At 37.2% G+C, this 13,934-nt stretch overlaps 1 protein-coding gene across 11 annotated transcripts in view; it reads left to right on the forward strand.

The window, feature by feature from the left end:
- Arid4b (AT rich interactive domain 4B (RBP1-like)) overlaps positions 1 to 13,934 on the forward strand; it is a 135,995-nt gene that overhangs the window by 76,651 nt on the left and 45,410 nt on the right. For 9 of the 11 annotated variants that reach the window (XR_003950495.1, XR_003950496.1, XR_003950497.1 and 6 more), the window contains exons 8-10: positions 2,721 to 2,859; positions 5,028 to 5,107; positions 13,157 to 13,233. Coding sequence is in view for 6 of the 11 variants with exons in the window: in XM_017315648.1 (XP_017171137.1) it covers positions 2,721 to 2,859; positions 5,028 to 5,107; positions 13,157 to 13,233 (296 nt within the window). In the remaining 5 variants the exon portion in view is untranslated. Of the gene's footprint in view, positions 1 to 2,720; positions 2,860 to 5,027; positions 5,108 to 13,156; positions 13,234 to 13,934 lie in introns of those variants that run through there. The other 2 variants (XM_030247479.1, XM_030247480.1) reach the window with 1 other exon arrangement.

Raw genomic sequence — 13,934 nt, forward strand, 5'->3', positions numbered from 1 at the left:
TTCCTGGGCAGAAGTTGTGTTATTCTGCCTAAATAATACAATGTTTAGAATTATGGACCTGTTTCCATGTGCTTTTCTCTCCTAGCTTCGTTACTGTTTTTCTTTTTAGTAACTTGTTAAAGGTAACACTGGAGTAGGAAGGCAAGCTTCTGCTGTCACTTCCCCAGCAGAAGAGAAATAAAGCCTAACAAATTTGCTTTCTGTAACAAAGCTTACTCAGGACTATAAGCTGCGTCCTTTGGAAAAATGAATGTCTGTGACTTTAATTTGCATATTATAAACCTTGCTTTTTAAAAAATTATTGATTATGATTTTAAGTATGCTCACAAAATTGTGCAATGATTGCTACTTTACTACTGTCTGATTCCAAAAGATATTTTTATGTACCTTTTTTGAAATAAAAGTTACTGTTTTCCTCTTCTTCTTTTTTTTTTTTTTTTTAAATAAATGTGGTAGTAGAAATTGAATCTGGCTTTTGGGCATGCTAAGGAAAGCCATCTATTCCTGATTTGCACTCCTGTTAACAGTTTAAGTTTTGGTAAAAATCAGAAAATATCCCTTTTATGATTGCTTATGTCCATATATCCAGTGGTTCAGTCTTTAAGAACCTATGCATTATTAATTATCTACTAAAATTAATCTCTTTAAAATATACAACACATCATGTATGAAATTGCTCTATACTTGTCTGAAATAATAGTAGTTTGTTGAAACTAGAAATGCATTTTCCTGTCATGAAATTCAATTCAATATAAAGTATCCTTTTGTTTTCTTACCTCTTTTCCTTTATAGAATTAGGTCAACTTTTTTCTAATGTCAAGGAAACATAGTACCTGATTTCAGATCCTTCTTCCTCTGTTAGTTGACAAATTCCCATTTTAGTAGCCCAGTGTGACATTCTGTGTTCCTGAATGTATTCTTTTTTCTTTTTTTTAGTAATTTTTTCTTTAAATTCAGTTTATATTCTGGTCACAATCTCCAATTCCCTCCTCTCCTTCCAGTCCCATCTTTATAAATCCTTCCCCACATTGCCCCTCCCCTTCTCCTCAGAGAAGGGAACCCGCTCCCCCTTGGGATCATCTGGTCCCAGCAGGACTAGGCACATCCTCTCCCACTGTGAGGCCCACCTAGGCAGTCCAGGTAGGGGAAAGGTGATCAGAAACCAAGACAGCCCCACACCGCTCATGCTTCACTTGGTAGTGCACCCACATGAAGACAAAGCTGCATATTTGCCACAAATGTGTTGGGGTCTTAGGTCCAGCTTCAGCATGATCCCTGGTTATGCCAGGCTCTGTGAGGCCCCAAGGCCCAGGTTAGGTGACTCTGTAGAGGTGTGTGTGTGTGTGTGTGTGTGTGTGTGTGTGTGTGTGTGTGTGTGTGTGTGTTGTCCTTGACCCTTCTAGCTTGCTCATTTCTATCCCCACTCTTCCACAAGACCCCTGTACTCTACCTGATATTTGCTGGTGGGTCTCTGCATCTGTCTTCATCCTAAACAGCTGTTAAAGACAAAAACGCCATGAATTTTGCAGGTAGTAATTTTTTTAAAGAGTTATTTTAGAAACAACCCCAATTAGAAGTCAGAGTGAAGAATCTGGCATTGATGAACGCCACAGCAGAAAAAAATAGCAGCAGGGACAAGACAGTAATGAACTTCAACCCAACAACAGTCTTAATAAAAATCTGATATTTGAATTCACATTGAGAGAGACACAAGAGATGTCCATTGTTTGGATTTTGAGCAATGGGGCGGGGAGAAGGTATGGGATGTAGAACAGTTTAAGGGTGGACCAGGAGGAGAATAAAATCTGGAGTGTAAAACCATAAAAAAGATTAAATTAAAAGAAGGAATATAAAAAAAAATCAGGATCTATTTAAAATAGTACAAAAGATATTTAAAATCAGGGATTCCAAAGCAAGGGATAGAATATCACCATGTAGAAAGTCCGTCCTCTCCAGGCTTATCTTCTGAATGTATTTTACAGAAGCACAAAAGAACCATGTGTGTATTTTGTGTGTACTGAACTGCAATGGTTGTTTCTTAACTGGATTGTATCCTTGCCCCTTTACTGTTAATTTCCAGCTTTTTTCCCCCCAATCTACCTTTTTTTTTTAAAGGTTTTATTTTATATGTATGGGCATGTATGTCTTAGGTACCATGTATATGCATTGCCTGCAGAAACCAGAAGAGGGCATTGGTTCCCATGGAACTGGAATTAGGAGGGGCTTGTGAGTGTGTTGGGAAGATAAGCTGGTTCTCTGCAATAGACAGTATTCTTATCCCCTGAGCCACCTCTCTAACCCCTGCCTTCTCCCTTTTTAAGTTTACTCAGTATTGGGAATACTAGAAGACTGTCTCCTGAATGCCTTGGAGATCTGAGCTTAGGATCTCCTATCTTGTAGTGTAATACCAAGATGTGTAGTATAGTCTTTTAGCCGTTTTTTAGGGGCGGGGGGTTGGAGACTGGCTGTTCTGTTCTGCTTTTTCCCCTTAGTCTTATCTTTGTTTTATCTTTTGGAACATGTTTTGCTATGTAAATCATGCTAGCCTCAAACTTCACTTCTCCTTGCCTTGGCCTCCTGACTGTTAGAATTACAGGTGTGCACTATTATGCCTATTGATGCCAGACTGCTAACAGACTATTGAACCAGACTGCTAACTCTTGGTATATTTATCTTCCTGAAGGTAAATAAGATTGTTCTATATTTTTTTCTCTTTCTAGACCAGAGGAGGAGTCTTCCTCCTCATCCAGTGATGACGATGAGGAGGAGAGGAAACAGACTGATGAGCTACTAGGCAAAGTTGTTTGTGTAGATTATGTTAGCTTGGAGAAAAAGAAAGCGATGTGGTTTCCTGCACTGGTGAGTATTTTGAGTATAAAAGACCTTAATCCTTTGTTTTTTAAAAAATACGTATTGGGGTGGAGCTGAAGAGATGGCTCAGACTAGGAAAACTGGCTCTTCTAGAGGCCCTGAGTTTAGTTCCTAACACTCATAATGTGGCTTACAACCATCTAACGGTATTTGATACTCTCTGCTGGGATCCCAGCTTTATATGCAGATAAAGTCCCCATATACATAAAATACATAAATTAGTTTTTATTTATATGAATATTTGCTTTTATATGTGTGTGCACCCTTGGAGGCCAGAAAAGGGTGTTGCATTGCTTGGAATTGGAGTTACAGACACTTGTGAGTCCTTAGGTGGGTACTGGGAACTGAACCTGCGTCCTGTGAGAGAGCAGTGAGTGCTTTTACGCATTAAGTCATCTTACTGCTTAGTTATCCACTCTGCTTCTCCATCTCTAAGATAAGGTTTCATGTGATGGCGTTTGGCCTCCAGCTGTCTATATATAATTAGGTTGGATTTGAGTTCTTGAATCTTCCACCTTCACCTTCTAGGTTAACAGGTATACACCACTATGCCTAGCTATAAACAGTAGGTTTTAATGAGGTAAGTTTGTACAGGAAACATTGGTTTTTCTAACTAATGGTGTTCATAGGTAAACAGTAGGAGTGTCTAGCTTTAATAAGCCAGCAAAGATTACTTTCTAAATCATTTAAATACAAAGAAGTCTTGGTGATGTCTAAGAGAACCAGTTTGATAATGAAGAAACTGGGTATTTTGGGTAGAAAAATCATGATATAAATTTATAGAACTCCTAAGTTCACTATGAAGTCTAAAATGCAAAAGGAGGGCAGACTTTTTGGGAATTGGCACTCACCTTTCTGTTACTGGGCCAGACATTACACAGCTGGTAAAGGTTTCACTTAACCTAACCCTGAGTCAAGTCCTGAAGCTCCTAAAGTAGAAGGAGAGAGCTGACTCCTGCAGTTGTTCTCTAATCTATATCCATATGCAGTCCTTCCCTGTCCCAAGTAAATAAATGTAAAAAAAATTTTTTTTTAGATGAATGCTAAAAAGTAAAGGAAGTTTTTTGATAAAAATTTAACACTGTCCTGTGTAAATAAAATATACTTGTATGAAAACTTAGCCACATGTGCACACACTCTTGTGCATTGTGACTTTGATTAGCTAAACTAAGGATCTCCCCTGTATTGTGATTTCTGAGTCATGCTACCACGCCTGTCTTTCTGTATAACTGCCATGGGTCCTAACTCATGGCAAATACGATTGACCCATCTCCTAGCCCAGGAATGTTTTAAGGCATTTTTTGTAAATTCAAAATTAACTTTGAAAATTATTGTGTGAGTGTATGTGTTTCTGTGTATGCTATGCATATGAAGGTACCTCAAGTACTTGTGAACCATCCGACATGGGTGTTAGGAATGAAATTTGGCTCTGCTCGAAGAGCATGAACTGTTCTTAACTGTCTTTCTGGTTTTTCGTTGTTGTTCTCTCTCTCTTGTCCTTCCCCTACCCCTCCCTCCCTCCCTCCCTCCCTCCCTCCCTCCCTCCCTCCCTCCCTCCTTTCCTTGTTGTTGTTTGAGAGATGACTTTTCTATGCACTTAGCCTGATTTTGAACTAAAGAACTTCCTGCCTTCTTAGCTTCCCATCTCCTGAGATCATTAGGTGTAGCCACAGTGCTCAGGAATCTACCATCTCACTGGCCCAATAATTTATTACTTATTTTAATTTTTAAATTGTACTCATTAAGGGGAGGTATGCCATGGCTACATACATTTGTGGAGTATAAATGTGGAGGTCAGAAGACAGCTTGTTGCAATTAATAGTTCTCTCTTAATACCCTGTGGGTTCTAGGATTGAATTCATGTAACTCTCTGGTCTGGAATTCTGCTTCCTAGTACTAGGATTAAAGGCATGTGTTCCAATGCCCAGGTGTAAGGTGAATCTTTAAAAACAGACTTTTGTATTTGATCATTTTATAAGCTTTTAGTTTTTATTGCAGGCTTAACATACGGTCTTCAAGATTATGGGGACTCTGGGCCTTTGTCCTTGGTTCATCCACAAAGTGCTGTTCTACACCTTCAAAAACATTTAAATAGCAGATATGTAAATAACTATAAGTATACTTTTATTTATGACTGTTCCATACATTTTTTAAAGGTGGTTTGTCCTGACTGTAGTGATGAGATTGCTGTGAAAAAAGACAATATTCTTGTTCGGTCTTTCAAAGATGGCAAATTGTAAGTATTGTTCATGTGATTTTAAAAATCTGTCCCATATGAGCCTGTTTTCCAAATTAGGATGTTAAACTATGACCCTATCAATTCAATTTTTGAAGAGGAATGCTTCGAAGAGGATGGCTTTCACACTCTTTGAAGTCTTACAGTATCTTTCCTTATTAAATTGGCTATCATAGACTTAGCACTTTCTTAGTCATGTATGATAACTGGTGGTTTATTGTGGGGATGTGATATTTAATGGATCTAACTAGATAGTGATATATTGTATGTCTTTGGGGTTATTTATTTACTTTGGTGGGTAGTTGTGAGTGTCATAATGTATATGTAGAGGTCAGAATACATCTTGTTGGAGTTGGTTCTCCTTCTACTGCATGGGTTATGAGGACTAAATTCAGGCTGTTAGTCTTGACAGCAGGTATTTTCACCTGCTTGCCCATGTCAGTATATCTAAGGCTTAGTTTTGATTATTTAATACTCTTTGTTTCTAAATATGATCTACTGTAGTGTTTCTCAACCTGTGGGGTAAGAGCTCATTGGGGGGGGGGGGTCTAACATCCATTTCACGGGGGGGGGGGGGTCACCTAAGACCGTTGGAAAACACAGTATTTACATTATAATTCATAACAGCAAAATTACAGTTACAAAATAGCAACAAAAATAATTTTATGGTGGGGGTGGGTCAACATAACATGAGGAATTGTTTTAAAGGGTCATAGCATTAAGAAGGTTGAGAATTGCTGCTCTATTGGCTAATATATGACTTCTACAGTAATTTAAGTGGATTTTTAAAAAATGTATTCTACATGGCAAGAAAGCAGTCTTTCTCAGAGAACATGGCTCCTTCCCTCTCTTCCTCCCTCTCTCCTTCCCTCCTTCCTTCTTTTCTGTTTTTTGAGACAGGGTTTCTCTGTGTAGCTCCAACTGTTCTGGAACTTAGAGACCACCTGCCTCTGCCTCTTGAATGCTCAGATTAAAGGTGTGCTTCAGCACCATCTGACAAGAAGGTTTTTTTTGAGAAGTGTTCTGAATTTTTAGTTTTATTTCTAAGGATTCTATAGATAGAGACTGAGTATTTCCTTTTCTCCCTCCTCTTCCCCACCTTGTTCTCACACTTGTGGACTCAGTAATTGTACTTTTTCAGTTTCCTAATAGTTGGGATTACAGATTCATGCTACTATGACAAGCTGTTACTAGGTGTCCATTTCTTGACATTTAGCTTTTAGGTTTTCAAGTTCTGGAACTTAAATTTTGAAAATAGTTCATGGAAACAACTTCAACAAATTGTGATAATCACAGAAATTTCAACACCAAATTTGAGTACTTGTTTTAAGAAATAAATGTATAATTGAGAGTAGAGAAGGAAGGGGAGGTGGTAGTCAAAGGATCTAAGCTTCAGAGGCTCACATCTGTCACAGCTGTAGTTCTTGCAGTATATCATGTACCTGGTATTTCTCCCCACTCTAATCCCTAAAAAGATAATTATGTGAGGTAACTGATGTGCTAATTAATTGGATTGTGGCAATCATTTATTATAGTATGTCTGTGTCAAATTATCACATTTATGCTTTTATATATACAATTTATTTTGTCAGTTATACTTGGCTAAAATTAGGAAAGATGATCACATATTTACTATTTAAATAATACACTTGCAGTAAAGTGTTTTAAAGACTCAAAATGAAAAATGAATAAAAGTATATATTGTGTAGAGGTGGGAAGGAAGTATGTAGACCTGAAATAGTAACGGAATTTCTGAGTGTTGATGTGTGGTTGAGTATGAATGAGACTTACTTGCACAATCCTTACCCACTTGTATGTGTTTGAAAAATTCTAAAATAAAGGATGAAATTCTTTTTAAATTCAATTTTATGTGTATGGATGTTTTCGTTTTTTTTTTTAAGCATTTTGACAGATTCTTATTTTTTATTGGATGTTTTCTTTATTTTATTTACATTTCAAATGTTATCCCCTTTCACAGTTCCGCCCCCCCCCAACCCCCCTACCAGGTATTCTTCAACCCATCCACCCACTTCCACCTCCTTGCTGACACATTCCCCTACTCTTAGGCATCCAGCCTTCAGAGGACCAAGGCTGTCTTTTCCAATTGATGCCCAACAAGGCCATCCTCTGCTACATATGCAGCTGGAGCCATGGGGTCTTCCTATGTGTACTTCCTGATTGATGGTTTAGTCCCTGCGAGCTCTGGGGGTTCTGGTTGGTTCAAATGGTTGTTCTTCATCTAGGGTTGCAAACCCCTTCAGCTCCTTCAGTCCTTTCTCTAACTCCTCCATTGAAGACCTGGTACTCAGTCCAATGGTTGGCTGCAAGCATCCACCTCTGTATTGGCCATGCTGTGGCAGAGCATCTCAGGAGACAGCTATATCAGACTCCTGTCAGCAAGCACTTCTTGACATCCACAATAGTGTCAACGTTTGGTGACTGTATGTGGGATGGGTCCCCAGGTGGGGCAATCTCTACATGGCCTTTCCTTCAGTCTCTGTTCCACACTTTGTCTCCATATTTGCTTCCGTGAGTATTTTGTTCCCCCTTTTAAGGAGGATTGAAGCATCCACACATTGGTCTTCCTTCTTCTTGAGCTTCATGTGGTTTGTGAATTGTATCTTGGGTATTCCAAGTTTCTGGGCTAATATCCACTTTCTCAGTGAGTGCATACCATGGGTGTTCTTTTGTGACTTGGTTACCTCACTCAGGATGATATTTTCTAGTTCCATCCACTTGCCTAAGAATTTCATGAAGTCATTGTTTTTAATAGCTGAATAGTACTCTATTGTGTAAATGTACCACATTTTCTGTATCCATTCCTCTGTTGAAGGACATCTGGGTTGTTGTTTCCAGCTCCTGGCTATTATAAATAAGGGTGCTATGAAACTAGTGGAGCATGTGTCTCTGTTATATGTTAGAGCATCTTTGGGTCTATGCCCAAGAGTGGTACAGCTGCATTCTCATGTAATACTATGTTCAATTTTCTGAGTACCCTTGAGACTGATTTCCAGAGTGGTTTTCCCAGCTTGCTATCCCACCAACAGTGGAGGAGTGTTCGTCTTTCTTCACATCCTTGGCAGCATCTCTTATCACTTAAGTTTTTGATCTTAGCCATTCTGACTACTGTGAGGTAGAGTCTCAGGGTTGTTTTGATTTGCATTTCCCTGATGACTGAGCATGTTGAATATTTCCTTAGGTGCTTCTCAACCATTTGATATTCCTCAATTGAAATTCTTTGTTAGCTCTGTATCCCAATTTTAATATGGTTATTTGTTTCTCTGGAGTCTAACTTCTTCATTTTTATGTATGTAGTGAATATTAGCCCTCTATTGGATGTAGGATTATTAAAGATCTTTCCCTGATTTGTTGGTTGCTATTTTGTTGTATTGACAATGTCCTTTGACTTACAGAAGCTTTGCAATCTTTTAATGAAGTCCCATTTGTTGATTGTTGATCTTAGAGCATAAGCCATTGGTGTTCTTGTATAGGGAGATTTTCCACTGTGCCATGTGTTTGAGGTTCTTCCCCACTTTTTCTTCTATTAGTTTCAGTGTATCTGATTTTATGTGGAGGTCCTTGATCCACTTGGACTTGAGCTTTGTACAGGGAGATAGGAATGAATCAATTTGTATTCTTCTACATGCTGACCACCTGTTAAACCAGCACCATTTGTTGAAAGTGCTGTCTTTTTTTGAAGATCAAGTGACCATAGGTGTGTGGGTTCATTTCTGGGTCTTCAATTCTATTCCATTGATCTTCCTGTCTGTCTCTGTACCAATACCATACAGTTTTTAATCACACTTGTTCTGTAAGAAAGCTTCAGGTCAGGGATGGTGATTTCCCCAAGAAGTTCTTTTATTGTTGAGAATAGTTTTCACTGTCCTGAGTTTTTTGTTATTCCAAATAAATTTGCAAATAACTCTTTTTAGCTCTATGAAAAATTGAGTTGGAATTTTCATGGGGATAGCATTGAATCTGTAGATTGCTTTCAGCAAGATGGCCATTTTTACCATATTAATTTTGCCAATGCACGAGCATGGGAGATCTTTCCATTTTCTGAGATCTCCTTCAATTTCTTTCTTCAGAGACTTGAAGTTCTTCTCAACATATTTGTCACTTACTTGGTTACAGTCACAACAAGGTATTTTATATTATTTGTGACTATTAAGGGTGTCGTTTCCCTAATTTTTTTTCCAGCTTGTTATCCTTTGAGTAGAGAAAGGTTACTAATTTGTTTGAGTTAATTTTATATCCAGCCACTTTGCTGAAGTTGTTTATCAGGTTTAGGAGTTCTCTGATGGAATTTTTGGGGTCACTATAATATCATTTGCAAATAGTGATATTTTGACTTCTTCCTTTCCAAGTTGTATCCCTTTGACCTCCTCTTATTGTCTAAGTGCTCTGCCTAGGACTTCGAGTAGTACTGTATTGAATAGGTAGGGAGAGAGTGAATATGTAGGGAGAGGGAGAATAGCCTTTTCTAGTCCCTGATTTTAGTGGGATTGCTTCAAGTTCTTCTCCATTTAGTTTGATGTTGGCGACTGGTTTACTGTATATTGCTTTTATTATGTTTAGGTATGGGCCTTGAATTCCTGATCTTTCCAAGACTTTTACCATGAAGGGGTGTTGAATTCTGTCAAATGCTTTCTCAGCATCTAATGAAATGATCATGTGGTATTTTTCTTTGAGTTTGTTTATGTAGTGGATTGTATTGGTGGTTATCCATATATTGATCCATCCCTGCATCTCTGGAATGCAGCATATTTGATCATGATGGATAATTGTTTTTATGTTTTCTTGGATTCGGTTTTTGAGAATTTGTGTATTTGCATCGATATTCATAAGTAAAATTGAATCTATCTGGTCCTGGCCTTTTTTTGGTTGGGAGACTTTTAATGATTGCTTCTATTTCTTTAGGGATTATGGGACTGTTTAAATGGTTTATCTGATCCTGATTTAACTTTAGCACCTGGTATCTGGCTAGAAAATTGTCCATTTCATCCAGATTTTCTATTTTTGTTGAGTATAGGCTTATGTAGTAGGATCTGATGAATTTTGGTTTCTCCTATTTCATTTCTGATTTTGTTAATTTGGATACTGTCCTTGTGCCCTCTGCTTAGTCTGGGTAATAGTTTATCTATCTTGTTCATTTTCTCAAAGAATTGGCTCCTCGGTGATTCTTTGTATAGTTCTCTTTGTTTCTACTTGGTAGATTTCTGACCTGAGTTTGATTATTTATTTCCTGTTGTCTACTCCTATTGGGTGTTTTCTTCTTTTTTCTTGTTCTAGAGCTTTCAGGTGTGTTGTTAAGCTGCTAGTGTATACTCTCTCCAGTTTCTTTATGGTCTTTAGCACTTGGAGCTATGACTTTGCCTTCTTAGCATTGCTTTCATTGTGTCCCACAAATTTTGGTATGTTGTTTCTTCATTTTCATTAAATTCTAAAAATTCTTTAATTTTGTTATTTCTTGACTGACCAAGTTATCACTGAGTAGAGAGTTGTTCAGCTTCCATGTTTACGTGGGCTTTCTGTTTTTGTTGTTATTGGAGACCAGCCTTAGTCAGTGGTGATCTGATAGGCTGCATGGGATTATTTCAATCTTCTTGTATCTGTTGAGACATATTTTGTGATCAATTATATGGTCAATTTTGGAGAAAGTACCATGAGGTGCTGAGAAGAAGGTATATTCTTTTGTTTTAGGATGACATGTTCTCTAGATCTCTGTTAATTCCATCTGGTTCATTGATTTCTGTGTGTCTTTATTTTCCATGTATTATCCTTTGTAGGGTTGGATTTGTGGAAAGATAATCTGTAAATTTGGCTTTGTTATGGGATACCTTGGTTTCTCTATCTATGGTAATTGAGAGTTTTGCTGGGAATAGTAGTCTGGGCTGGCATTTGTGCTCTCTTAGGGCATGTATGAGATCTGCCCAGGATCTTGGCATGTATGAGATCTGCCCAGGATCTTCTAGCTTTCATAGTCTCTGGTGAGAAGTCTGGTGTAATTCTGATAGGTATGCCTTTATATGTTACTTGATCTTTTTCCCATATTGCTTTTAATATTCTTTCTCTTTTTTTGTGCATTAGGTGTTTTAACTATTATGTAACAGAAGGATTCTCTTTTCTGGTTCAATATATTTGGAGTTCAGTCGGCTTCTTGTATGTTAATGGGCATCTCTTTCTTTAAATTAGAGTAGTTTTCTTCTATAATTTTGTAGAAAATATTTACTGGTCCTTTAAGTTGAAAATCTTCACTCTTCTATACCTATTATCCATAGGTTTGGTCTTCTCATTGTGTCCTGTATTTCTTGGATGTCTTGGGTTAGGAGCTTTTTGTATTTTGCATTTTCTTTGAGTGTTGTGTGAATGTTTTCTGTGGTATCTTCTGCACCTGAGATTCTCTCTACTGTCTCATGTATTGTGTTGGTGATGCTTGTATCTATGACTCCTGATCTCTTTCCTAGGTTTTTTATCTCTAGGGTTGTCTCCCCTTGTGATTTCTTTATTGTTTCTATTTCCATGTTTAGATCCTGGATGGTTTTATTCATTTCCTTCATGTGTTTTGGTTGTGTTTTCTTGTAGTTCTTTAAGGGATTTTTGTGTTTTCCTCATTAAGGGTTTCTACCTCTTTATGTATGTTCTTCTGTATTTCTTTAAGGGAGTTATTTATGTCCTTCTCAATGAAGCCCTCTATCATCATCATGAGACTAAGTGATTTTAAATCTGAACCTTGCTTTTTTGGTGTGATGGGGCTTTTAAATGATGGTGTGATGATGGACTTGCTATGGTGGGAGAGTTGGGTTCTGATGATGCCAAGTAACCTTGATTTCTGTTGCTTATGTTATTTTGCTTTCCTCTTGACATCTGGTTGTGTCTAGTACTTCCTGTCCTTGCTGTCTCTGACTGAAATCTGTCCTTCCTGTGATCCTGGTTGTGTCAGATCTTCTCAGAGTCCAGCTGTCTTTGTGATTCTGGGACTCTCTGATCCTGAGATTCTGGGTGTGTTAGAGCTTCTGGGTGTCAAGCTGCCTCTTGGATCCTGAAATCCTGGTGTGACCAAGCTCCTGAGATCCTGTGATCTTAGATGTGTTAGAGCACTTGAGAGTTGAGCTTCTTCTGGGTGTTGTGAGACTGGTTGTGGAGCTGTCACCCAAAGTCTGATCAGGGCACTGGCTCTGACTGGAAGGGTGTATGGATGCTTTGCTTGCGTGTATGTCTGTGCATACTTCTGGTACCTTTAGAGCTAAAGATAGTAGTGAGCCTCTGTATGGGTGCTAGGGATTAAAATCTGGCCTTTTGGAAGAACAGCTGGTGCTCTTAATCCTGAGCCATCTGTCCATCAAAATAAAATATTTGAAAAAAATTGAGCACTGAAGATTAGGATTGGAGTATCATTTGGGCTTCTTGGGGTGGGGGTGGTAATTAGTATACCAAATATAGAAACCAAAATTTGGTTTATGTAAATTATATAACAATAAATGATATTTTTTATTAAACCTGTCTCAGTAGTTTGTATGTAGCTCTCCTTAGGGTTGAGGCATTCTGAAATAAAATTCCTAACTACAGTTTATAAGTGGATTTGTATATATAAAATGTTCTTAAAACATTATTGAGAACCCCTTCAGAATAAACTAAAAACTAAAGAATTTATCTTATGAATGGGCATATTTCTTTCTGTCTTCAACTAATCTTCTCATTATTCCAAGATAATGGCAAGTTTTACTGTTGATTTCTTCCCCATTGGATTTCTACATTTTGCCATTCAAATGCTTGTTTGTATTATTACAGTGCTATAGAGATTTATCATTTGTTTTTAGGCAGAGCACTGTATGATACTATTTTCTTTTCTTGATTCTGGTATTTGAATTGAGGTATAAACAAAGCAAATCTTAAGGCAGGATCCTTCTCTAGACAGTGTAATGTATAGCCCCATGTTCAGTTGTTTTATTATGCATGTTAATGGCCTTGTTTTTGTTTTATTTGTCTGTGATTTGATGACTACTGTCTTAATCTCTTATTTTTTCATCTTTGTATTGAATAATATAGTACTTCAGTTCCAAGAAAAGATGTCCATGAAATTACTAGTGACACTGTACCGAAGCCTGATGCTGTATTAAAACAAGGTAAGGGGATAATCTTGGAAAGATTATAAGTAATAAGTGTTTTGTAAGTTAACAAGTTCAGTTTTCTCTTACTTTATTAATATATTTTTATTAGATATATATTTTGAAAGACTTGCATGTCTTGTTATACATCTTTTTTCAAAGTTCTAAATAGAGTTATAATCTGGATGACGTATTTTAAAAAAAAACAAATAGCTATTTCAATAATGTGCATTTTGCCTAGGAAATTCTCTGTTGGTTTAGAGGGATAATAAAAATAAAATTAAAGTAATTTTGATTTGTTAACTCTGCTGTTTTATATTCCTAATTAATGGCTTTAATACTTATATTTGACTGAGAAGTAATGCTGTGATTGCATTTGTTTGTTTTTAGTATTGTAAATTATTGTTTCTTACTGTATCTAAGTAAAGGTAGATAAGAGTGCCTACAAATTCATGATTTGTAATTAATACCAATGTTTTATAAAAAGAGAATAAACTGTTTAAACTCATTATTGACAGAATTTCAAGTTTGGCTTAGTTAGATTTAGATTTGCAGAGAATATTTCTGGCTACTTTTATCCTTGTGCTTGATTTGATACTGTTTATTATTATTGAGTAAAATACTGACTCATAGGATAATGGTGTACACTTTAATCCCAGCACTATGGAGGCAGAGGCAAATGGACCTGTGAGTTCCAGGCCAGCCTGGTTTATATAGCC

Source organism: Mus musculus, chromosome 13 (genome assembly GCF_000001635.26).
Source record: "Mus musculus strain C57BL/6J chromosome 13, GRCm38.p6 C57BL/6J".
Taxonomy (NCBI): Eukaryota; Metazoa; Chordata; class Mammalia; order Rodentia; family Muridae; genus Mus; species Mus musculus.